Source organism: Uloborus diversus, chromosome 2, assembly GCF_026930045.1.
Source record: "Uloborus diversus isolate 005 chromosome 2, Udiv.v.3.1, whole genome shotgun sequence".
NCBI classification, from domain to species: domain Eukaryota; kingdom Metazoa; phylum Arthropoda; class Arachnida; order Araneae; family Uloboridae; genus Uloborus; species Uloborus diversus.
The window spans coordinates 83,710,179-83,734,441 of record NC_072732.1 but is presented as its reverse complement, the minus strand read 5'-3'; the positions used below and the strand labels follow the sequence as shown (position 1 = coordinate 83,734,441).

General features: G+C 33.1%; 1 protein-coding gene across 1 annotated transcript in view; it reads right to left on the bottom strand.

Moving 5' to 3' along the window:
* LOC129216386 (meiotic recombination protein SPO11-like) overlaps nt 1–20,848 on the bottom strand; it is a 33,960-nt gene extending 13,112 nt beyond the window's left edge. Inside the window, exons 1-4 of the mRNA XM_054850600.1 lie at nt 20,715–20,848; nt 14,509–14,588; nt 14,359–14,425; nt 5,880–5,988 (exon numbers count right to left, since the gene is read on the bottom strand). Of these exons, the coding sequence (XP_054706575.1) occupies nt 5,880–5,988; nt 14,359–14,425; nt 14,509–14,588; nt 20,715–20,848 (390 nt within the window). The remainder of the gene's footprint in view (nt 1–5,879; nt 5,989–14,358; nt 14,426–14,508; nt 14,589–20,714) is intronic.
* Nucleotides 20,849–24,263: the final 3,415 nt, after the last annotated feature.

Genomic DNA, 24,263 nt, shown 5'->3' with positions numbered 1-24,263 from the left:
TGTTTTTTTTAGTGCATATTTTGTATACTAACATCTTGAAAAAAAAACAGCTTTCCCCTATTTAGTTGGGACACGAAAAGCGTATAATCATAGTATTGCTCTTTCAATGTTTCAGAAGGGGTGGGGAGGGGGGGGGGGAGAAAGAGGGGTGAGGGGTCGGGACTTTGTCTTATTTTAGTGTATGCTTTTTGTACTAACATCTTGAAAAAACATCCGCTTTCCCCAAATTAGTTGCGACACGAAAAGCGCATAATCATAGTACTGCTCTTGCAATGTTTCGGAGGAGGTGTGGAGGAAAGCAAGAGGGGTGGGGATCGGGACTTGGTACATTTTTAAAGAATACATTACGTACTAACATCCTGCTAAAATTCAGCTTTTACTTAATTAGTTGCGACACGAAAAGCATGCGATCATAGTACTGTTCTTGCAGTGTTTCGTAGGGGATGGGGGGGGGGGGGGTAGAAAGAATGGTGGGGGGTCGGGACTTTGCATTTTTTAAAAAGAATACATTACGTACTAACATCCTGCCAAAATTCAGCTTTCCCCTATTTAGTTGGGACACGAAAAGCGTACAATCATAGTACTGTTCTTGCAGTGTTTCGGAGGGGGGGGGGGGAAGAAAGAGTGGTGGGGGTCGGGACTTTGTACTTTTTTAAAGAATACATTATGTACTAACATCCTGCCAAAACTCAGCTTTCTCTTAAGTAGTTGCAACACGAAAAGCGTATAATCATAGTACTGCTCCGACAATGGTTCGGAGGGGGTGGGGGGGGGGAGCAAGAGGGGTGGGGGTCGGGACTTTGTATTTTTTTAGTGTATACTTTATGTACTAACAGCCTGCAAAAATTTAGCTTTCCCTAAATTAGTTGCGACACGAAACCTTTATTGACTGGGCTGAAAGAAGAAAGCAGTGAATGACATATATTCGGCACGACTTTTAAAGAGGCGACAGACACTTGTAGAAAACATGGGATGACTCGAATGACAGTGCAGTACGTTAAGCTGCTCATGTTTCTGAATGTACCTATCTTTAAAGTGAGAGGTAAAATTAGTGAAGTTATCCAAAACCTTTTACTGAGACTGGACTTGGTGAAACCAAGTAGCTTTCACCACTTGCTGTAATGAATCAAATGCACTGATTCAATGACCAACGTTAATGAAGCAACAAGGGTATTATCAATAATAGTTAAACTGGAAGCAGCAAAACACATATCCAATGGCCATCGTTTTTGTTCGAGATTTGCAGTTCTTGAGCAAAAACCAAGCATGAGAAACGAAAAATCTAGTTCAAAGGTGAAAGTTAGGGAAGGTGATGAAGTTAATGGGGATATTTTTCTGAATGGTCCACAATTATTTAATTTCAGTAAAACCAACCGCAGTGAAGCCACAACACGTGTTTTTTTCAAGCGCATTATTTTTTAAGCAAAAATCCTTCCTCTATAGCAGCGGTTCCCAACCGGTGGTTCGCGAAAAAAATATTGTAAAGACGGAGTTTTAACATGCCTGTTTCTGATGAAGTCTCATGTTCAAGCGGTTTCAAGCAAATTTTGCTCTTTTTTTATTCATTTTGGTCTCACACATTCGATAACTCTTGGCATGAAAATATTTGCATACTTGCTGACACATTTTACGTTTAAAGACCTGTCATTGCAAAGTGGCGGTTTTAGCGCTTTCATTGAGAATGTTTTGGGGGGAAGCCATGTTGAAAAAGCTCTATTTTTTCCTGAAGACGTGCTGAAAAAAAAAAAAAAAAAAATACTTGTGAATACAATGTCCTCTGATGAAAGTATATTTGAAAGCGTTCATTTCCTCAGACGCTTTTGATCGGAAAAGTTGATTATGCTTGATGAAAACATTACATGGAGCAAATGCGAGCGTCTCAATTATTTTGAAGTTTAGTTTCTTTACCATTTGAGTCTTGAGTTCAAGGAAGAGTTATCGCTCTTCCCGTGCGTTGAGTCAAAAGTGCATAGAAGTAAGATCGTGCTGTTTTTTGCTATAATTTTCACACTACATAGACTATAATTTTTTTCGAGCTTTATTGTCAAAAAAAAAAAAAAAAAAAAAAAAGAATGGCTAGCAACCACAGGAAGTATGGAAATGATTTACTTTAGAAAATTTTCGTGGGTGAAAGTTTGGTAGCGTGAGGTTTCGCAGTAAAAATAAAAACAACGGAATTTAAACATGCAACTTAATTTGCGCTATATTTAAACAAGGAATTTTTGAGATTTGTGTAGAAAATTTCACTTGTAGTAGGGGGAAACTGCTGTACCCACGGACAAAATTTACTTTTCGATTTTTGCTGGTCTCTGGGAATGGATAATCGATCGGAAAAAATTTCTGGCAGAATCTACAACTTATCATTTAATTTTGCAATTTTTGTCAGGTGAAAATCTCAAAGCTTTGAACTTCAAAATTTTTTTCTTAAAAACCATCTTTTTTGTCCGTGGGTACAACACCCCGTTCACCCCGCGGCCTTTTTACCCATGGACATACAATATATATATATATATATATATATATATATATATATATATATATATATATATATATATATATATATATATATATATATATATATATATATATATATATATATATATATATATATATATATATATATATATATATATATATATAAATAGATCTGAGGAACTCAATTATACTCAATACATTTTCATAAGCCATTTTATATTGAAATACTTCAAACATCCATTGAAAATAACATTAAATAAAATATCCAACAGAAATTAAAATTTGAAAATTAATCGAAGGTTTTTCTCTGTTTTTTTTTTTTAAATTTTCCTTAATTTTTAACATTAGTGAACTCTTTAAAAAAGTTATTACTCTTAAGAAAGTTAATGATGTTATGAATAAAATTGATATTTTTTAAACAAAAAAATAAATAGATTCATGATATTATTGCTCTCTACGTACTTACATAATAGCCTACATTTATATGCAAATTGAAACCTTTAATCAAAATTAACCCATTACAAAAAAACTCAGTTTAGATTAAATCAACAAAAATCTGTAAAAGTCGACTTCAAATGAAAACAGGTGGGATTGACGGTCTGTAGAACCTACAACAGGAGGGGGTTACTTCAATACTATATCTTCAAGCCCTACTTCAAATTCATCATTGTTAAAAGCAAATTTCGAACGTTGATGACAAGGCACCATTTTGAGGTACTTCACATTGTAAGGAGACTCACGTATGACCCAAGGAGACTAAAAATTGCCGTCCGTGAGTACATATGGTTATATGTCCTTGGGTACAAAGGTACGCTATTTTGGTTTTGCAAGCCAGTCACATCGACAGTACCAGAGTTTTCAAACATAAAATATCAGAAACAAAACCTTCAAAATATAGGGAATCATGATACCTACAACGAAAATGAATAATACAATCCACGACGGACGAAAAAAAAAAAAAAAAAAAAGAAATTGCTCATGTTTTTTTTTTACTTAGATCCTACTAAAACCGAAAAAATGTGATAGAATTTTAAATGTTCGTTTAATGGTGTTGAAACTTCCTAGGGTACTGGAGAGAGCTGTGACACACGCGTTGAACCCCAATTAGGATCGCTCTCGACGATACTCACAATTTCCCAATCAACGTCCGTAGGTACAACCGTCCGTGGGTACAGCAACTTCCCCTAAGTGAGCTTAAAATATTTGTTTTGTTAATAATCACCTTTTGTGTAAAAATTTTAGACGCTTCTATTGTTTTTCAATATACGCATTTTACTCCGCACTTATAGCGTAATTACAAGAAAATTCTTCAGCAATCAAGCGATTAATGTGCGCAATATATCCTTATCAAACAGCTAGGCTCGTAGTTCTTTTCGAGAAGGCTTAAACATAGAGATCTTTATCATTGTACTGAAAGAAAAAAAAGTTCATTTAGTTTATCTGAGCCCCTGAAAGGTATTTTAAAAGTTCATTCTTTTATTGACTTCTGATTGAGTGATACAGATGTATAGACCCTTGTGTCAGAAAAATTTCAGTCAAACTTTGAGCCTCTTTGTTCTACAAATATTCCATTTAAAAATGTTTTTCAAAGTTGATTGAAGCTCAACACAGAATAATCATTGTGTTTATTTTTCGGTGAATATGTTTTGTATTCATGGTTTTGCGATCATTTTAGTTCGTATTAATATTTGTAATTCGGCAATTATTATTCTGTAAATATGTTTTCGTTTTTGTTATAAAGTATGGAACAGCATTTAACTAAAAAAGATCTCCGCAATTTTATTATCCGTGTGTGTGTGTGCACGTTTTTTTTTTTTTTTTTCACTTGTTGCTTATTACCTAGTATCCAAGTGGTTCGCCAACTTCCTTCGGAGTTTGGAAGGGATTCGCAAGGGGGAAAAGGTTGGGAACCACTGCTCTATAGCAATGTTTTGTGAAGTCCCGTTGGACTTTTTTAGGGCACACTTTTGCATGCCAAACGATAATTACTAATTAGTATCTGACTTTTTTGTGCTCTACAATTGGTGTACGGAATTCAAGAAGACTATTAATTCAAGTAATAAAAAGTCTTTCCTAAAAAGCACAACCTTTTCTAGTTGACATTAAAATTTAATTTTTGGAAGAATAAAGTCAATCCTGCGGGATCCCGGAGTCCCGCGGGATTGGCTCCTCACAATCCCGAAATCCCGCGGGACTGAATTCGGTGCGGGATTGGAAACCCTAATAGCAAACTTGATATTATTTGAACATTCGTTGATGTTTGATGATTCGTCGTGGTATCCTCGCCTGATTAAATTTTCTCTCGGTAGTTTGGTCCTCTTTTTGGTAAATTTTTGAAAACTTTTTGGAGTCCTATTTCTTAATTTGATTTAAGTGCATTCTTATAATCAATGGCGGTTAAAAATACAACTGTTTTCTAGCTGTCACTTGGCTAAGACTCAGAATAAGAGGTATATTTTATCGAAGAGTTAGTAGATGATGATGGTTTTACACTGCTAGTTCCAGGTTCTGCAGGCTGTAAATTGATTTAAGGTGTGCTGATCTGTACTTTACTTCTTTTACTAATTATAAGGCTGAAAATCTGCGTCTCTGGATATCTGGATCTCTGTTACGCGCATAGCGCCCAGACCGTTCAGCGGATTTTCATGAAATTTGGCACAAAATTAGTTCGTAGCATAGGGGGGTAGCACCACGAAGCGATTTTTGAAAAATTCGATTTTGCTCTTTTTCTATTCTAATTTTAAGCCCATTTTACCGAGCGAATTACCATAACATGGACGATTAAATTACCACAACATAAACGAGCAAATTACCATAATATGGACGAGCAAATTAAGATAGCCATATTGGCGAGAAATTCATCATTCAGTATTTGTAAATATACAGGCTAAATGACCTTTCAATTTTCTACTGCGGGCAAAGCCGAGCGGGGTACTTTTAGTAAGTAATAAAAAAGTCAGTGTCGTAGTAAGATGAACATGGTCAGATAAATTTCAATTACAGTAGCAACGGCATTCCGTAAAAAATACTGCGGCATGTATCCAATCTTGCACGGTGCAACAGCGTCACACACTACGCTTAGTTTTTACTTCGAAGTCATGGATGGTTACGATACTTGTATTGATTTGAGTGCAAAACTTTTTTAGCTTAAGGTATTAGAACGTTTCAGTAGCGAAATCATGCGCTTACCTCAAAATAACGATTGCACAGCTAAAACTGATAGTTTAATTGTATTCACTCTGGTTGTTGAAGGAACATCATCTATAATTACAAGAATTACAAGGGGTGTGGCATCTATCCCAGATCAGGCAACTCTCCCGGATTTACCCTTCTTGAAATATTTGTCGTTGGTTCATTCAAAAATTATTTAAAGCTAAATGTATCTAATGAAAATCATACTTTACCACATGCAAATTAATTTTTGGCTCATTTAGCATGCATGAAATGTCATCTAAAATATTGTCGACAATAGCTTGCTTTTTGAATAAAGTCACATCTTCATAGTACAGTTCCCTACAAATGAAATATTTCAAGTTTTTTTTTCTTCTGTCAGTAGTATAAGAAATGCATTGATCAAAATTTTGTATACAGTGGCTCCCAAAAGTGTTCGTACACTTTGAAATTTTTTAGTAAAACCAAAATAACTCGAAACTGAATTCGAATATGAAGTCCAATATTTTTTCACATCATTCCTATGTCATTCTAAATACAACCCATTGGTTTTTTTCAAAATATTGACGGATCTTCTTTTTGAAATTTGTCAGAAAACGAAGAAACAGAGAAATAACACGCCACAAAAGTCATCGTACATACTCAAATATTTTCGAATAAATTCATAATTAAAATTACCATATGCCGTTTTATTAATATTTTTGCACTATTTTGACCCTTCTAAGTCATTTGGCTTTAATTTTTTGTTTATTTATTCCTTAATATTGTGCTTATTACTGTAAAATGGTTGGTATTCGTAAAAAAACCGCAAACACCATTCAAAATTTGAATTTTTTTCCCACAGTTGTCGTAAATTGGTTTGAAATGTCTCTAAATTAGTTAATTTATTTGTTTGTATAGTAAAGTGCTTGATAAAATGTTTTAAAGAAAGGAATCGGACCAAAAACAAGGTAAGAAAAGGTCAACCGGCAAAGTTGAGAAAACGTGATCGGAGATTTAAAGTTAAAAAAATTATCAAAAATACATTTTCCTATGTGTCCTATGAGTGCTGTAAAAGTTTCTGCAGAGTTAAATGAAACATTTTACATTTAATTTTCACCTAAAATTGTTCGCCAAGTTCCCTGATAGGCTTCATTAAATGGGATCTCTTCCCGCAGAAATTTTCTGGGTAGTGCGAAAAACAGAAAGCTTACGCTTTTCGTCGCAAAATCAATGATAAATAAGCTAAAAACGTTTTAGAATCACGTCTTACTTACAGATAAAAATTATTTCAACATTTTTGGCTAAATTGTTGTATAACTGTAAGTAGAAGAAAAAATTAGGAACTTAATCTTAAGAACTTATTTGGATCAGTTAATCAGGACGGTGGAGGTGTTCTAGTGTGAGGGTGCATATCAGCATCAGGACTTGGTGGTATGTAATTTTTTGATGAAATAATGAATCATGCTGTTCTTTTAAATGTTTTAAAAACCAATTTTAAACTTTTAGCCAAAAATTTGGTTATCAGAAACAACTTTGTTTTTTATCAAGATAACGATGAGAAACACACGGTTTTCAACGCTTGCGTATAGTGCCTCGAAAATTGTCCTAAAGTTTAGAAAATACCCCTTCAATCTCCAGATTTGAACTTAATGTAACATATTTAGTGATATCTGGAGGCTAGATTACGAAAATATGGCTTTGAAACGAAAATAGAGCTAGAAACAGTAAGTCGAAGTGTGGTTGAACACTTACTCAGAAATTACGCAAAAAAATAAAAGAAAAAAGAATGAAATCTATTCCCAGACGTTTAAAAGGTGTTATGAATACTGTATGATGTTCTACTAATTAATAACTTAATCAAAAGTTAGATTATTCAATAATATATAGACATTTTATAAAGTGTACGAAGACTTTGTGAGATAAAATTTCCGGCACTTTTTGGTTTTTGATTTTTAAAAAATTAAGTTTTAATATTTAAAAAAAAAAAAATTCATGCGGTTTTGTTGAAAATTGATCATAGGTCTTATAATTAAATACCTATTCCGAAATATTAATTCTAACCAATGGATTGGGACCTATTTCGTTGAAAGTCGTAGGTGTACGAAGACTTTTGGGAGCCACTGTATATACACTTGCTGACCCGTCGAAGCATTCGCACTCTAAGGAAGGAACTAAAAAACCCTGTTTTACAAGTAATTTTTTGAATTACAGCATGTATGTCAGTTCTTTGTTTATTTTTCCCTGATAGCGCTGAAAACTTTTGAATTGATGATGTCTTTCTTACCTTTGAAGTTTGATGAAGTAGGGTAGACCGGGGCACGTTTACGCAGTGCCCTTTTTTGAAAACGAATTATAAGTGGAGAGCCAACAGTCACAACAGGTTGATGCTGCTCCCTAGCAAATATCCCTACAAGTTTTTGAGCATCAGTGGAGCTTCGGTCTAACATGCAGAAAGAATAATATGTTTTTTACCAAGTCGAGTAACTTTTGAGCTGAACGTTTTGAAGCTTATTGTGAATAAATAATACTTAGTTAAGAAAGAACAAATATTTAAAAATTAGAATTTCATCCTTTTTTGAAAATTGTATTTGTATGAACTGAGATGTTACTGAATTTTTTTGCATGGTTTAAAAAAAAAAAAATACAAACTTGGTGACGAGGCAAGTTTACGCGTTGACATCAGAGCTTTACGCACGTTCTTTCTGTGTCTTACTTCTAAACGTGCTCTAACCTTTTTTTCGCTCCGTACTGTCTCAAACCTTTTTAGTATTTTCATGCTATTTAGTTTTGAAAACCGCCATTTAATTTTTAATTGAGTTGCAAATTTTATAGCTTACAATCATGTAGTGCTGTCTTCATGCCCGTTCAGCTTTTACTTTATACACTACTATCTAACCCGGCGTTGCACGGGTGCTTCTCAATGAAACATATCTTTTAGATAATTAAATAGATGAATTCTATCTAAATGAGAGTAAAAAATTGCACTCACACCACTCTCTAGACTCCAATCCTCAAAAAACTGTAAATAGCACAAAAAATCGAGCATTTGCAGAAAAAGTAGCATTCAAGTAAAAACGAAAAAGCATGAGGCATGTTGTCAGGGTTTTGTCGCGTCCACTGGCACGTTGTCTGCGGTTAAATCAGATGGGTGGTACATCCAGTGTCTTAGTGCAAAGACAAATGATTGTCTTTTGCACTGTACTGGAAAGGGTTCAAAGGCGGGCTACAAGGCTAATAAATGGACTTTCTCATTTAGACTATGATTCCAGGCTTAGAAGGCTAAAAATGTACAGTCTTGAGCAAAGAAGAGACCGACGGGACATGATTCAGTTGTTTAAATTTATTAAAATGAAAGATGTTACGGGGCTGAAGTTTAGCACTAAAAACAGGACAAGGGGTCATTGTTTTAAGCTATTTAAAGCTCAGGCTAACATGGATATTAGGAAAAATTATTATTATAGCAGGGTAGTGGAACCTTGGAACAGCTTACCGGAAGAGGTGGTAATGAGCAAGGGAGTAGATAGTTTTAAGATCGCCATTGATCTTCACTGGGGATCGTAAATTGACTAGGACCAGTCTAGCTGGGCACAGAGCCTGTTGCTGGTCGTCACTTTTGTATTTGTATTTGTGGGACAACCTTTTACGTGATGCTTCGAATACGAAAAGCGTTGTGCTGCCTTAGAAGTTTTTGTTTACCCCAAGACATCAAAGCATGTTATAGTACTGTCCATCTCTGAGAAGTTGAGCTATGGCCTTGAACAAGTCCATTTCTTTTAAGGGAGAGCAATTAATAAAAAAAGGAATTGTTATGCACCGAGTTGGGCTACCATTGCAATCCTTTTGCTGGTGAGAAAATCTTATACCGCTAGCTACTTCTTACCTGAGTTATATAATTCGCCAAATGGGCAATAACGCATCAAACTAAGTCCGTAAGTTCTTAAGCCGTGTTTCCTCACCCCATGTCAACAAATGAAATCGTTTAATCAGTCGGGCAGCGGAGCTCAACTTGCCAGAGGTGGACAGTACTTTTCACATAAATTTCATTCTGGAAAAAAAATCATGGAATATCTTCCTAGAAAGAGTCGTGAGTAAAACTCAATGGTTTTTATCATGCACAAATATATGCCAAATATGCTTATCGGACACCGCTACAATATTTTCAGATTAATTGAAAATCATCCTCAATATCCCAAAAGCTAAACAGATATAGTCCACCGTACAGAAAATAAAGAATTCAGTCATTGTTATTATATTCTGTTTTACGGATTTTCTGGCGGTAATTTTACTATCAAGGTATCACGTGTTAGGTAGACTTATTTTATAAATTTTTGTAATTGTTCAAGTATGCAAGCACATTCTGTAGAAAACGTTCGCTTAGTATAAATAACTTTACACAATATGTCTGCTTTCCCTTTCCATGACGATTTAGTGGCATGTCATGGAGTAAAATTGGATAAGTGTAACTTGCCTAAAAATACGTACGTCAGCTACATTTTGTTTTCTTATATTTATGTCAAATTTCTGTTTCCGTCGGTAAAAATGACAGTTAGACAGTAATATTGATGTCTTGCAACGATTTAAATTTATCTAGATTTGTATTTTATTTCAAAAAATAAAATACAAATTTTAATTTACAATGGCACTGTCGTCATGGGGCCTCGGTGGCCGAGCGGTATTGCTCAGCAACTGCTTGCAAGCAGAGAGGCGCGGGTTCGAATCTCGCCTGCTACCCCGGCGCTCCTCTGATTTCTTTGTATTGTAATAAAATCTGAATTGTGCTTTCTGTAACATGTGTCTGAGCAAAAATCGGACTTCCCCTAAATGGGGCTCAGTAAAACGGAAGCCGCTTATATTAGCTTCAAAAACGAATTAACGCATTCGTTATCCATCAGCTCGGGTTCTCCAAGGGGCATCAGTCGTCATGAGGGATAAGAATGGTTCCACTGAATATTAGTTGCCATAGATAGTTACAGTCATTATTTTAAGTTACATAAAGCACTAAAAATGGAAGTAGGTGGACGCAAACCTATGGAACGAACTATATAAAAACCGTCAATTGAACTGCGTTGTAGAGAAAGAAGTAGGCGTGCACATTTTGGTCACTATCCGCGTCAGTTTTTTTTTAATTATTTGCATGCCATGAAATTAAAAAAAATAAAAATAAAAAAAACGTCTTGTTTGCATTTACAACTGTATAATAGACAGTTCTTTTGTTTATATTTTACAAAAGCTTGTTGCACATTTTGTTCCCCTTGCGGAACTTGTTATTTTTCGGTGTGGCTACTGCAGCCGCAACCTTATCCGCAGCTTCAAAGGGAAGGAAATGTGTTTCAACGTTTTGAAACGTAATCTAAAATTTAACAAGAAGTTCTGTCTAGAACTAAACGAGCCTACTTTCCCATATACCCATACTACTCTCTAGTACCTGATCAATATTCTCAAAAATAGCTAAAATCGCAAATTGTTTCAAAAATATTTTTTAAATATTTTAAGCTGATTTCTAGGAATAAAATATTCCTCACTCATCTTAAAAAAAAATAAAAAAAAATAGCAGCACCTTTTAAACAAAGCAGCTTATACACTTTTTTCCATTAAAAATTTTTTTTTTTAACAGCTTTCAAAACGAAAAAAAAATAATTAAAATTAATAAGTTTATTAAAATAAATACAGCATATCAAAAAAAAAAAAAAAAATCGTTTCTTTTCCCCCTGTTGCCAAAAAATAATTTTTTAAATGAATTAATGCAATTACCAAAATAAATAAAACAATAAAATGTCAACTTAAAGAAATAATTTTCATTGTCAAAAAAAAAAAAAAAAAAAAGAAAAAAAATCGTCTGTGCATATCTTTATGTTGAAACATGACTGACTTCGAGTTTATTCGCCGAAAACTGAATACCTAAATTAAAACTTTAGAGTGAAAATAAAAACAAGTCATATCAACAATAATTATTTCACAGTTAAAACCATAGCTGTGAAGTCGGAGTGAGTCGGAGTCAATCTCATTTTTGATAAAGGAGTCGGAGTCGAATATCGAAGAATCGGAGTCAGTCATCTGCCCTCCGTGTATAAATTTTTGCCAAAGCTAAGAAAGCAGAATTGAAGTCGGGGATTCGGAGTCCGATGAATTATCGGGCACAGGAGTCGGAGTCGGAGTCAGCTGCCCCTAAATTCTCGGAATCGGAATCTGGAGTTTGGCGTCAAGAACTATTTCCAACAAAATTTGTTTGAAGTAAATCCGCCTTCAAGTACAGAATCTACATTGACTTTCAGTTTCCCCCGTAGGCGCTAATGTTAAGGGATTTGAACTGTTCAAAATTGAACGGAAAATTGTTCAAATCAAAAAGATATTTTATATACAAGTTTTTCATCAAAAGTTTTTTCCTACAAAGTTTGTTTGAAGCAAATTCGTCTCACAGTTCGGAATTGCCTTGAATTTCCCCGTTGGCGCTAATGTTAAGTTTTTGTGAACTGTTCAAAATTGAACAAAAAATAGTTCAAATGAAAAAGTGAAATATGGGAATGAGGTGTCCTTGCCGAGATCTTTTGAACAAAAAAAAGTTTGTTCGAATCGGACTATTCATTCAAAAGTTATTAGGGGGGACAGACAGACAGACCGACAGACATTTTTTCCCATCTCAATACCCTACTTTCCAATTTTCAAATTTTCGATATTTATTTAATTATTTTATTTATTTTTGACTTTTTTTTGTTTTTCGCGATATTTTTAAGATGCATTAAGCCTTCTTTCATGCTTTTTTCTTCTTTCTCTGACTTTTACTGGGAAAGTAGGCTAAAAAGTTAAATGATTCAAAATTATCTAATTCGTAAATTTAACTCAAACCTTGCTCCTAAATACTGTTCTTAATCCAGCAGCAAGAAGAAATACATCTTTGAGTGAACCCAACCTTAAGAATGCAACATAAAGCTATCTATATGGGAAACAGGTAAATTTCAGATGCATTTAAAGTACTTAATCGCCTGCCCTTATGACTTATTGATCGTGACACAGAACGGAAGTCTCACTAGAGATTATAATTTCCTGAAAACTGATCCATTGCGATTAGTGGTTATACATGAGGTACAAAATATATTACATTATACCTCCACTGTTAAAAGAGTTGCTTCGATTACACTGATACCTGTCCATTCTTATCTTACAGCATTTCTTCAATGACAGTTGTAATGCGTAAGGTAGTTACAAACTTCAATATTTTTCCATTATCTTTACTAATAATAAGGCTGAAAGTCTCTCTGTCTGGATGTCCGGAGGATGCCTAGATGTCTGGATCTCTGTGACGCGCATAGCGCCTAGACAGTTCGGCCGATTTTCATGAAATTTGGCACAAAGTTAGTTTGTAGCATGGCGGTGTGCACCTCGAAGCGATTTTTCCAAAATTCGATGTGAATCTTTTTCTATTCCAATTTTAAGAACAAAACTATCATAAGATGGACGAATAAAATACGAAATTATCATAACGTGGAACTGTAACATAGGCACAAGCCAATTGGCGAGATACGAAATTATCATAACGTGGAACCGTAACATGGGTACAGGCCAATTGGCCAGAAAATTCACCATACATTATTTGTAAATATACAGGCGAACCAAAAGACCTTTTAATTTTTCTATTACGGGCAAAGCCGTGCGGGTACCACTAGTTTTTAATAAAAGTTATCGAACTGAGCCTTTTAACTGGGAATGGAGCTTTGCTCAACTTATTTCACGATGAAGACTAAAAAGAAAAAACTTCATAACGTGGTGCAATATTTCATCGTGCCCTTTTCAGTAGCAATCTGTTTGTGTCAATAGTTGCATTATACCCGCTAACTAGTTTACAATTATTGATAGTCGGTGAAGATGCTCCTTCAGGTGTACTATTGCTCGAGCATTAAAGTAATATAAAATATTAAACGATCAAGAAATTTGTTTATATAAAAAATGGAGCAATTGGAGCGCTAAAATTAAAATTCGAGCGGTTCGGTTCTTTTTTTGGTGTTTGAACCCCCCTCCCCCCTTTACATTCCTTTTCCGAGGTCCAAGTATCTCCCTGCCAAATTTTGTCGAGATCCGATGTAAACTGTGGATTTGTGTAGGGAACATACACACACACATATACACACAATATATTCCTCGTTTTATTTTTATAGATGCCTTATTATTTTGAGTATACCACATTGTGTATACCATAGAACACACAGATGTATGTGTTGCTACGGTAACAATATGATTGATAGTGCTCTTGAGGCTTAACGAGAAATATTTTTTTCAGAAAAGCTATAGCGACTAAAATACTCTGACAGATCGAGATAAGCACAGCATATATTTCGAAGTGTTTACGAGAAACATTTGTTTCAGAAAATTCATCACGACTGAAGCACGTGATCAGCTTTACAGTCCGATAAGCATACATATTTTTAATTTAGAACTAGCTCCATCTTATGTAATTTAGAACGTAAAAATGAAAACAAAAAGAATGATTGTTTATTTTTACCTTAAAGTAGAAAGATATTTTAAGTTAATGTTCTTATCCGCCATGTGCATTATAAAAAAATCCACTGAGCACTGAATATATTATTCAATCTTTTAATAAGTAAAAAAGTGCTGTTTTTAGTGAAAACCTGTCATCAGGATTTAATAGGAGCCAGTGTGGTTTGGATATGAGAAATTAATCAATGGTAGTCAGAGAGCAAAGGGATATAAATTAATTCGTTTTAGCAATACAATTACCTTTTAGTCTTGTAAGTGTTCGTCTCTATAAGTTTATAAATTTTCGTCAAAATGTGTAGCATTAAAACTGCAATAAGAGAAGAAATATTTGTTTTTGCATTTAATATTAAACAATAGTCGAAAATAAGGAAACCATGAAAAGGAGATTACCCATTCTCCGACAAGAAACGCTCGAAACTCCAATTGTTGTCATAGTTGGTTTTTCTTTCATTTTAACTGTTCTTTCAAAGCTGGATGAAAAAAAAATGTTGAGATAAGTTTTCGGTGTAATTAGTAAGCATATTTCTTTAAAGAAAAATAGTAATAATAATAATAATAATAAACTTTACTCACAAATTTTAAATTATCTCATAGTTTTGGTGTTACCTCTTTCAACGTAGATTGAAATCTTATGACTAGAAAACCACCGATGAAATTCATTCATCCATAAGTTCATGCTTTTTAACTGAAATAAGTGGATCTTTGTGGAACCAAAACAATTGCAACATGTATGGGCCCGCATCTATTCGTGGGGCTGATTGACAAATCGCGCAACCTCGATTTTTGTGAATAGCAAAATAAAAATAGTTTTAATCATATATTCTTTCATTCCTGGCCCATCTCAGGTCGGGCCTTATTACTGTGATATCCCTAGTCCCCCCCCCCCTTCTAGGGAGGTCATGAGTGCATGCAACAATTTTATACTTTTGTGCTTTATTGATATTGATATGGTTTCTCTCAATTTATTTTATGCACAAAAGCATTCTTTTATTCTAACTAATATATTCAAACGTGACCCTCAAGAAAGTATACTCCGGCTCCGATAAGAAGATGCCTGACCTTGAACGAGTTCATTTTTAGGGGTCGTTTAAGAAATGCTCTTTTTATGCATTTTAAAGCACTGTGTTAAGGAAAATCAATTCATTTACAATAGAACCCAATAATCCGAACCCCAGAAATCCGAAACACCAGAAAATCTGAACCTATGTATTAAAGTTTACTATTAAAAATTGATTACAAAACTAAGAATAAAACTAGAAATTAAAAACCATAAACAAAGCTAGTAATTTTTCAAAACTTGAAACAAACATTTGAATTCTTGTTTAAGAATAAATACTGATTAGTTAAAACGAAATCAATTTTCATTATCGGTGAAAAAAAAAAAAAAAAAACTTCAAACACTTGGAAATGAAGTACGCAATTTTTTGGAAGTTTCACTCACATTCTGCAGTTTTATCAGTCATGTGTGCCACTTGAAATAAGGGGGAGGGAGCAAGGACGTTGTTTTTACAGAACTCCAATCTTTATTATTGTTAAACGCTTTAAAACAAGTTTCAAGTTTTTTCTCATTAGACGATTTGATGCGTTTGTTCTATTAACGATGTAATTATTATTATTACTAATTGTAATTATTTAAACGATGTAAGAGGAAGACATATTTAATTACTACAATAAGAAGTTTAGTGCTATTTTAATAAAGCTAGCAATATTTTTACTATTAATAAAATTGTTATTTATTGAAATATAATTCGCTGTTACAAAGACTACATCTAAAATGCAATACAAATCTGATTAAGTGATGCCTACAACGATTATATAGAAGACAAATTAAAACATTTGAATTTACATATAATTTACACATAACATTTCTAATAAAGTACATAACATTTTCCATTGCAGTATTTACACATAGGTGTTTAGATAAGTCCATTTTTGAAGCACCCACAAGTTATTTGAGAGCAGTTTTTTTTTACACTTGCATAACGTAAATTTGCTTTCAGCAAGAACTTGAAACTTCGGGCGAACTCAAACAAATAAGAACGTGCTTTTCATCAGATACTGTAAAACCCCAATCATAAATTGAAGTTCAGGCTAAATTTTTAGACATACTGCCCCACTGATGTCCACCTTGATAAGCACTAAATAACTTGCCTTAGGGCTTCAGCTGTGGGTGGTAAGTTATTCATTGATCATTGTTCGCTGGTGGAAAAAACAGTTTCCAGCTTCATTTACGGGCGGCAAGTTGCATGCAGACGAGTAGTAGCAAAGATTAATGAATCGCTAAGATATTTGAAATTTTTAATTAGGTGTGCATTTTTTTAGTTTAGTATACGTATATATATATGAAAATACACCAATAACATCAGGTTAGTCTTTTCATCATTTCCACATCGTCACTTTTTTCCGATCGGCAAGAAAAGAGGTAACCATGAGAGTTCCGCTGAGAATGAGTGGAATTCTCTTAGAACAACTGATTTTTGCTGACCGAATTTGTACGTTAAGTCTTGGACTAATGTAAGTCGAAAGTGCTTTCCAGCTCCAAAATATTCTTTATCCCCTTTTTGTACAGCTGATGGAAGCATCGTTGTCAACAGTTCCAACGAATATGCTCATGTGTCCTCTTATTGCAGCATGCAAAACATGAACGAAGATCCAGAAATTAGCTTCCTCGTGATTTTATGGCACTAGAGATGTATTATTCGATGAAAATCACCGTCACATCATTAAGAGCAAAAATAAGATCATATAGCTAGTGCAATCATGGAAAACAATTCTGTCTTATCTGCGTTTCGTAGAAACTGAACCAGTTCTTAGAAAGCAAACCATTTTCCCTAAAATGATATCTTTCTCTTATTCCTCTTATATGTCTTGTTGTATCATGAAAAGAATGCAGAAACTCCACCGAAAAATTTTCTGTCCTAAGTCGTTTTATGTGAACGACGAAAGAACCATCATAGACAATGGCGTCACAATGCATCTCCATTGCACTTATTTTAAAATCACCATTCATCATTTGCATCTTCATCATCCCATCTTAACTCGTTTTCTTCTTCTCTCGAGTTGTTTTCATCAGCAGGAATACTATAATTTAACTCATTGAGCAGGAATGTTATTGACCAGACTTATTTCCCGTTCAAAGAGCTCCATTTATTGAAATCAATGGAGGGTGAGGTTGATTTACTGATTTTTCTGTAAAAATGAAATGCTAAAAAGTTATTGTTTTTTTACTCGTGAACACAAAGTGACTTTTGAGTCACAACTCTTTTCTCTATAAATTTGTTGCACTGTTTTTTTTCCCCTCAACTTGCCCAATCTTCATCAGTTACTCCACATATTCTTCGTCTACTGCTACATTCGTCTGCAATGAGAACAATTCTTTCGATGACTCTAAAAATGGATTCTCATGTTTAGCTATTTCTCTTCAAGACCTTTCTTGAAAACATGCTGTGGAAACTTAACATTTCTTCATTGCGCATATACAACGTTTCTTTAAATCAGCAGAGGTAACTTTTTCAAACTGTGTAATTAAATCGATAATTTGAAGACCAGTCAACATCCATCTTCTTAACGCAGTTGGATCTGTGAAAGACCAATAGCCCCACCATCTCCTTTCACTATCGCATTGTTTTGCTTAGCATGGTCCGATCCAATTACAGAAAACACGTTCATTGTCTTTTTTACTACAAACGTTTCTTCTTCAAGGGCTTTGTGTACGTCTGGAAGGTTTGTGGGTTATAGAAAAAGATCTTGAATAAAAACTGGTAACCAGCCAGCATAGTTACCAAAATATATGTATAGCGTATAGAAATGAAAAAATAAAAATAAAAAAAAACTACCCACACAAAATCAACTCCTTCAAAGTTTCAGTAAAGATACTAAAATTGGTTGAAATCTATGATCTAATAAACTTTAATTTTAAAAGCACCAGTTTTAATACGGTGCTCCAAAACTTGAATTTGTTTATATGTGGGCAGTTCTCAAAAGGTGGGAACAAAAAAGTTAACTTTGAGCAATTTCAAAAATTTTCGAATTTGACATCAATTTTGATTTTATTCTATAGTATGCATACCTAGAACACAATATATGAACATGAAAAGACAGCAGGTATTTGTAAAAATTGTTAATTAGCAAATTAAATCAGCAATCTGTAGGTAACAGATTTTGGACATTGTTTTCCTGTAGGTAACGGATTTTGGACATCATCATAACGTAAGTTTCACCATTTTTGACAATTGTTAATCTGATTTTTAACTTTTCCAATGAAAATTTTATTTACTACTTTTTAAATTTTGCAATTTAATAATAAAGAGGATATTAATGAAATACTTGAATGGCTATACATGCTGCTCCTTACATTTAATAAAGTTTTGGAATGATTTTGAAGAAATTGATGCAAAGTTAAAAAAAAAGCTTCAAATTAAAAATAATACAATTGTAAAAAGTGACATCAATTTTAATAATGAATATTTTTTCTAATGTCATAAGAATTAAAATGATGTCTAAAAAAATTATTGAAGAAAGAAATTCGTATTTCTATTTGAAGATCGTTAAATTATGTTTCCTAAGGAAAGAAGAGAAAAAGAATTCTAAAATAATAAAAGCGGAAAAAAAAAAAAAAAAAAAAAAAATTGCATGCGCAGGTGATAAAGTCGCCAAAACTGGTACAGCTGACGATAAACTACATTTGTCAAATTGGAATTCCCCTCTGGTAACCTTTAGCTTATCGTATACTGTGTTGTCGCCAACGGAGGTTTGCTTGGCGATTTTAGCGCAAAATGGCTTTCGGTTCGATCAAAAGCAGCCATGTTTCTACTGTAATTTATATATTGTTCAATGTGTAACATATTAATTATGCAGAATACCAATGGATTAAAGAAGATAACATTATAATAACGTTTTTTATTGAGGTTAGAAGACAGTAGATCATCAAAAATTATGAATAAATGGACAGAATTATCGGCGTCAAGATCGTAACGCCATTTGGACATCTCACATGTACGTTTAAAAAAATATTATTTTTCTTCTAAGATACTGCATAAAAGCTTATGAAAACACTTTTAAACAATTAAAAATTGATTCCGAGGCTCGATAAACACCTTTAAAATGAAAACATCATATACTTAGTTCTCAAAAAATAGCATTGTAAAGATCGTAAATTTTGGACATGCATCAAATTTCAAACTTACTATTTTCTAAAATCGTTTACAAAGTGAATAATCTGTCTTTACGTTTGTTATTTGTGTAAAATATTAACAAAAAATTATTCAGTGTAAGATTCATACCTTTAAATTTTTTTTGAAACGTATGGAAATAATTTAAAAAAATTTTTCTTTAATGGTACATTTGCTCAGTTAACGTTTTGGTATGTCCAAAATTGCGCCTTTTAGCAAAGAAAATATTTTTTAAGGGCATTTAAAGAGCATTTTTTCCATAATTTATGTCAATTCTTGTCTCTATACAGTATTATAATTTAACTCAAAAATTTTTGAGTTAATTAAAATGAAAGTTATTTGGTGTTGAAGCTTCAAAGTTGAGGTCTGTGTTTGCTCCCACCTTTTGAGAACTGCCCATGTATGTTTTTTTTTTTTTTTTTACAAAATGAGAAAAAACTTACTGATGAACAAATGAGTGACGGAGAATTAACAACAGCAACAATAGTAATAACAATAATGAACGGAAATTTAAAATTCAACTCTAATTTTCTTTCTATTAGAATTATGTTGTCTTGAAATTATTTCTCCCTTTTTTCTTCAAGTCCTTATTCTATTATACCCTTCGCAAATAGTTTCAATTATGCGTGCTCAGTCATTTAAAACGAGGGGCATCATGTCCGGATAATTGGACAGTTCGGTCAATTAGCGTTCGGATAACCGAAACCCTCCTTTGATATAACACTAATGTAATGTATCTTCAAATTCAGAAACCTGTAATTCTGTTATGGGGGGAAAAATTCACTTCAGGGAACTCACAATTTAAAAGTATCGATTTTTTAAACCACTTTTTGTGAAGTTATTTCTGAAATTAGACATTTTTTGAGTTTTAAATAGTAAAAAATGTAATAAACATCCATGGAATGACACAACCAATGATTTAAAAAATTATAATAACGAAAATTTAAAAAGAATCGCCGTTTTTAGTTTTGGACCAAAATGGCCGCCAGGGGGGGGATTTTGGAATGCCTCCCCTTCCTAAAATTTTTGTTTATACAATGTCTACAAGCATGACGAGTTTCATAATTTTATCACAATTTGCAGTTTCTTCCCTCGTAGCCACCCAACATTAAACAAGATGGAACCAAACATGAAGGATATCAAAAACGATCGAATTTTACCATATGTTTTTACTACTATTTTTGTTAAAAAAAAGTGATACTTTTTGAAAATTGCATAGAGAAATCTTACGCAAAAAAATATTTTAGATATTCAAAGTGTGTTTACATGCTGCTATCTTCAACAAATTCTAAATTTTAAGAAATAAAAGAAAGAAAAAGAAGAGAGAAAGAAAATTTAAATATCATAAAACATTACAGATTAAACATGTTATTTTTTATCGTTTAATTTCAAAATTACAAGTCTATAAAAAATCAAACAGCTTACCTAGTATTTTCCCATATTCTTCTGTTCGGCACTTTAATTGTAGCTGCCTGATTCTTTTCTTTTTGATGCATGACTTCTTGAAATTTGCTTTGAATTTTTCGCATTAAAAAATCCCTGTAATTCAGTCGAAACATTTGTAGAAGATACATTTAAATTAAAACTGTACATCATCGAATAATTGCAACACATCTGAAATTGAAAAAAAAAAAAACGGCTTACTTTTTACTGTTTTCTAAAGTTCCATCATTTTGCGAGTTATCCTCATTGCTTGAATTTTCTAAAGGAGGTAATATAGTTTCATTTTTTGTAGCAGCAAATGAGTCTTCAGAAAAAATAATTAAGTTTCTTCTTAGCTTGTCGATATTTACCCAAAAATTCTCATCATAAAACGCCACCGAAGCTTCAAATTTCTTTGACATGTTTTAAAATTACTATACTTTTTACTACCTACCAACATAAAAGTTTAATTTATTTATTCTTCCTTGACAAATTTATTTTCCTTAGAATTAATATTACTTGATTAAGAAAAATGTCAGACGATTTTAATGAATTAAATTCAAGGACATTTTACATGCACTGCTTTCCTTTTAAAATCGTTTGCGGAGGATAAAATATAAATTAAAGTTTTTAGCGTTAGAATTTAATTTGCAACTCCAACAAACTATAGAGGGCACTGCAGCCACCGTCTAATGGCGGATGAAAAAGGTAAAACAAACGCACGCTGTAGCGTAAAAAATGTTCATAAGCCTAGTAAATTTTGTTCGTACGCATGATTTTTTCGCTTTATTCTTTTCAACTTAATTGTCAAAGTCTTGTGGATATTCTGGTCCACATAGAAAGAAATGAGAATTCAAGAAGCATTACTAAACGTCAAAAATTAATGCAAATTACGTAGTTCGTAGTTCTAAGCAACCATTTCCACGATGTTGAATTCGATATTTATCAATACTTGATAAAAACTAAATAATAATTGTGGCCTGACAAGAATAACAATTAATAATAGAAAATTTAATATGACATTACGAATCATTATCAAAAGAAGATGATAATTCTTTGCCTTGCTTGCCTAGCGCTAATTGTTTTGCATTTGTAGCTAAGTTATTTTTCTCAAATTGCCGAATCGGTTAATTTTAAATTTTTCTGTTTCGTATTTTTCTAATTTCTGCGTTATGATTTAATTATGTCATGCCATGCAAATAATCAACAAAATTCTCACTCATTCATTCGGCATGCGTTTGTTTTACCTTTTTCATCCGCCATTAGACGGTCGCTGCAGTGCCCCCTATAGATTGTTGGAGTTGCGAATGGGAAAGTCCAACATCTATGAAGAACTGCTATGGAACTTGGTAACCATTTAGACATGAACTTTTTTTTTTTGTCGGTGACACCGTCTACCCCGAACCTCACCTCATTTCGACCGAACTTGACTTCTTTTTCACATTTATGTTTTGTTCGGATATCATTACTTTTTTCAAAACTAAATCAAAGGTTATGTTCTAATTTAGACAATAATAAATGCAAAAGCGTATGCAAATATATGATTTCCTTTTTTTCCCTGCTTTTACGGTGCACTGGTTTGCGGTTTCTTTTTATTAGAAGTTTTGAAGATATTTCGATAACTGGGAACTTGGCGAGATCGCCAATTTTGGGGAATAATCGTCTGTTTTTCCCATTTATCAGCAAGTTCAAATTACGTTAGCTATTGGTCTTTGCCGTCCTCGGATTTGTCGACAATTAGGAAAATCATCTTTAATCCTTCCACATTTAAATTCCACCAGCTGTTTACATTCAAGGCTACTGATACTGTTTCCATACCCTCTTCAATTCGGCAATGAGTTCAGCTCTGCAGGCTCTAGGTCCTGAACCTTTTTCCTTCAAGTTGACGATGCCACAAATTTTGAATGGTATTGAGATCGGTTAGAGTAGCTTGGCTTTCGAGAACGTAGATAGTAAATACTTCTTTTAATCCAAGATTTACTATTTTTTACTGACTTTAAACAACGATACAATAAGCAATTTCCTTGTTTCCGATTTTATCACGTTAACGACTCATTTTCAGTAAAAGAATAACGACAAATTTTCTGGGCGCGAAGCTTTATACTTGTTGTAACCTACGCAGTTAACAGGTATGCAAATATTATCACTACTTTTTAAATTCACATTAAATGAATTGATCGTTCTAATTTCTTGACCCATATAAAAAATAAACTTAATTTTGAAATTTGTTAACGACTCCTATATTATTTAAATAATACCTTTAAGGTTGTTAAAATTTTTTCACCTATTCATTAATAACATGTTTTACTTTATTTAATTAGCCTGCATTCATTCTTTTCCAACTCAGTGACAAGTTTTGTTTAAACAGCTCTGATATTGTATTTTTTTGAATTTGCGTTGTATATATACTTTTGTTTACAATAAAAAATAGTTAATAGTTCTCAAAAAGAAAAAAAAAGTAAAAATAAGAAATGTATCAAAATAAATACATTTTATCAAAAAAAAAAAAGTTTGCAAAAAAATTAACATCATTAAAGAACATCATGTTCAAACAGTAATGCCATACAATTATCTTTCAAATGAATCAAATAACATGAATGTTAAAGACATTTTTTTTGTGTTTTATTTCCATTTCAAGTTCGCTGCTTCTAAAAAAAATCCCACCCTGTATAAATATGCTAAATAGTACATAATAATGCTTAAAGATACATAAAACATGCTAGAATTTTGACTCCCCCCCCCACTGATACTAGTATATGTATAATTATTTTCGATTTTAATAAATCTCATTTATACACAACAAATAATAATCCGCTCAGTCAAAATCAAACTTAAGACTAATGTAAATCAATTAATACTTTCCGACCCGTGAGTATGAAATGAATATTTCATCGAATCCTCATATCGATATACCTAAAAAAAACATTTCTCCGTTGATTGGATAACAGGCGTAGGTAAAATCCTCATCCATCATCTTTGACAGAAAATGCAGTTTTGCTAGGAGTGAAAAAGAGAGAGAGAGAGAGAGAGAGAGAGAAAACTGTTAGAAAAGTATGCAAGGGAATAGCAATTTTATTAAAGATATTACTTGGAATGCTCATACATTTTCTAGGAAAGTTCGATAAGTTTGCTAACATTGTGTTGAGAACAGCAAAACCAATTCATGCAATTTCATTCTACATATGTGTTTAACTCAGCTGTTCCCAACCTTTTTAGTTGTGCGGCGCACCAGTTTTTTTTTTTTCAAACACCATTGAGGCCCACTACCTATATTACTTGCGTAGCCAAAGTTTACTTTCTAGGAAAGCTGGAGGGGGGGGGGGCGTAGCATCTGCTCAAAATTGTCCGTAATTGTAAATAATATGCTGTATTTTAGAATTGAAAGTGTGTTAAACAAGAGTTTGGAGATGATAAACCACTGATATAGATAACTGTACAAGAACAATTTTTAAGAAAGAACTTAACTTGATTGCATTCACTTAGCTGGCTCTGCTGTAAGTAAACTCAAAAACAAGTCATTAACGATAAAGCTCCATTTAATTTTTGACGCAG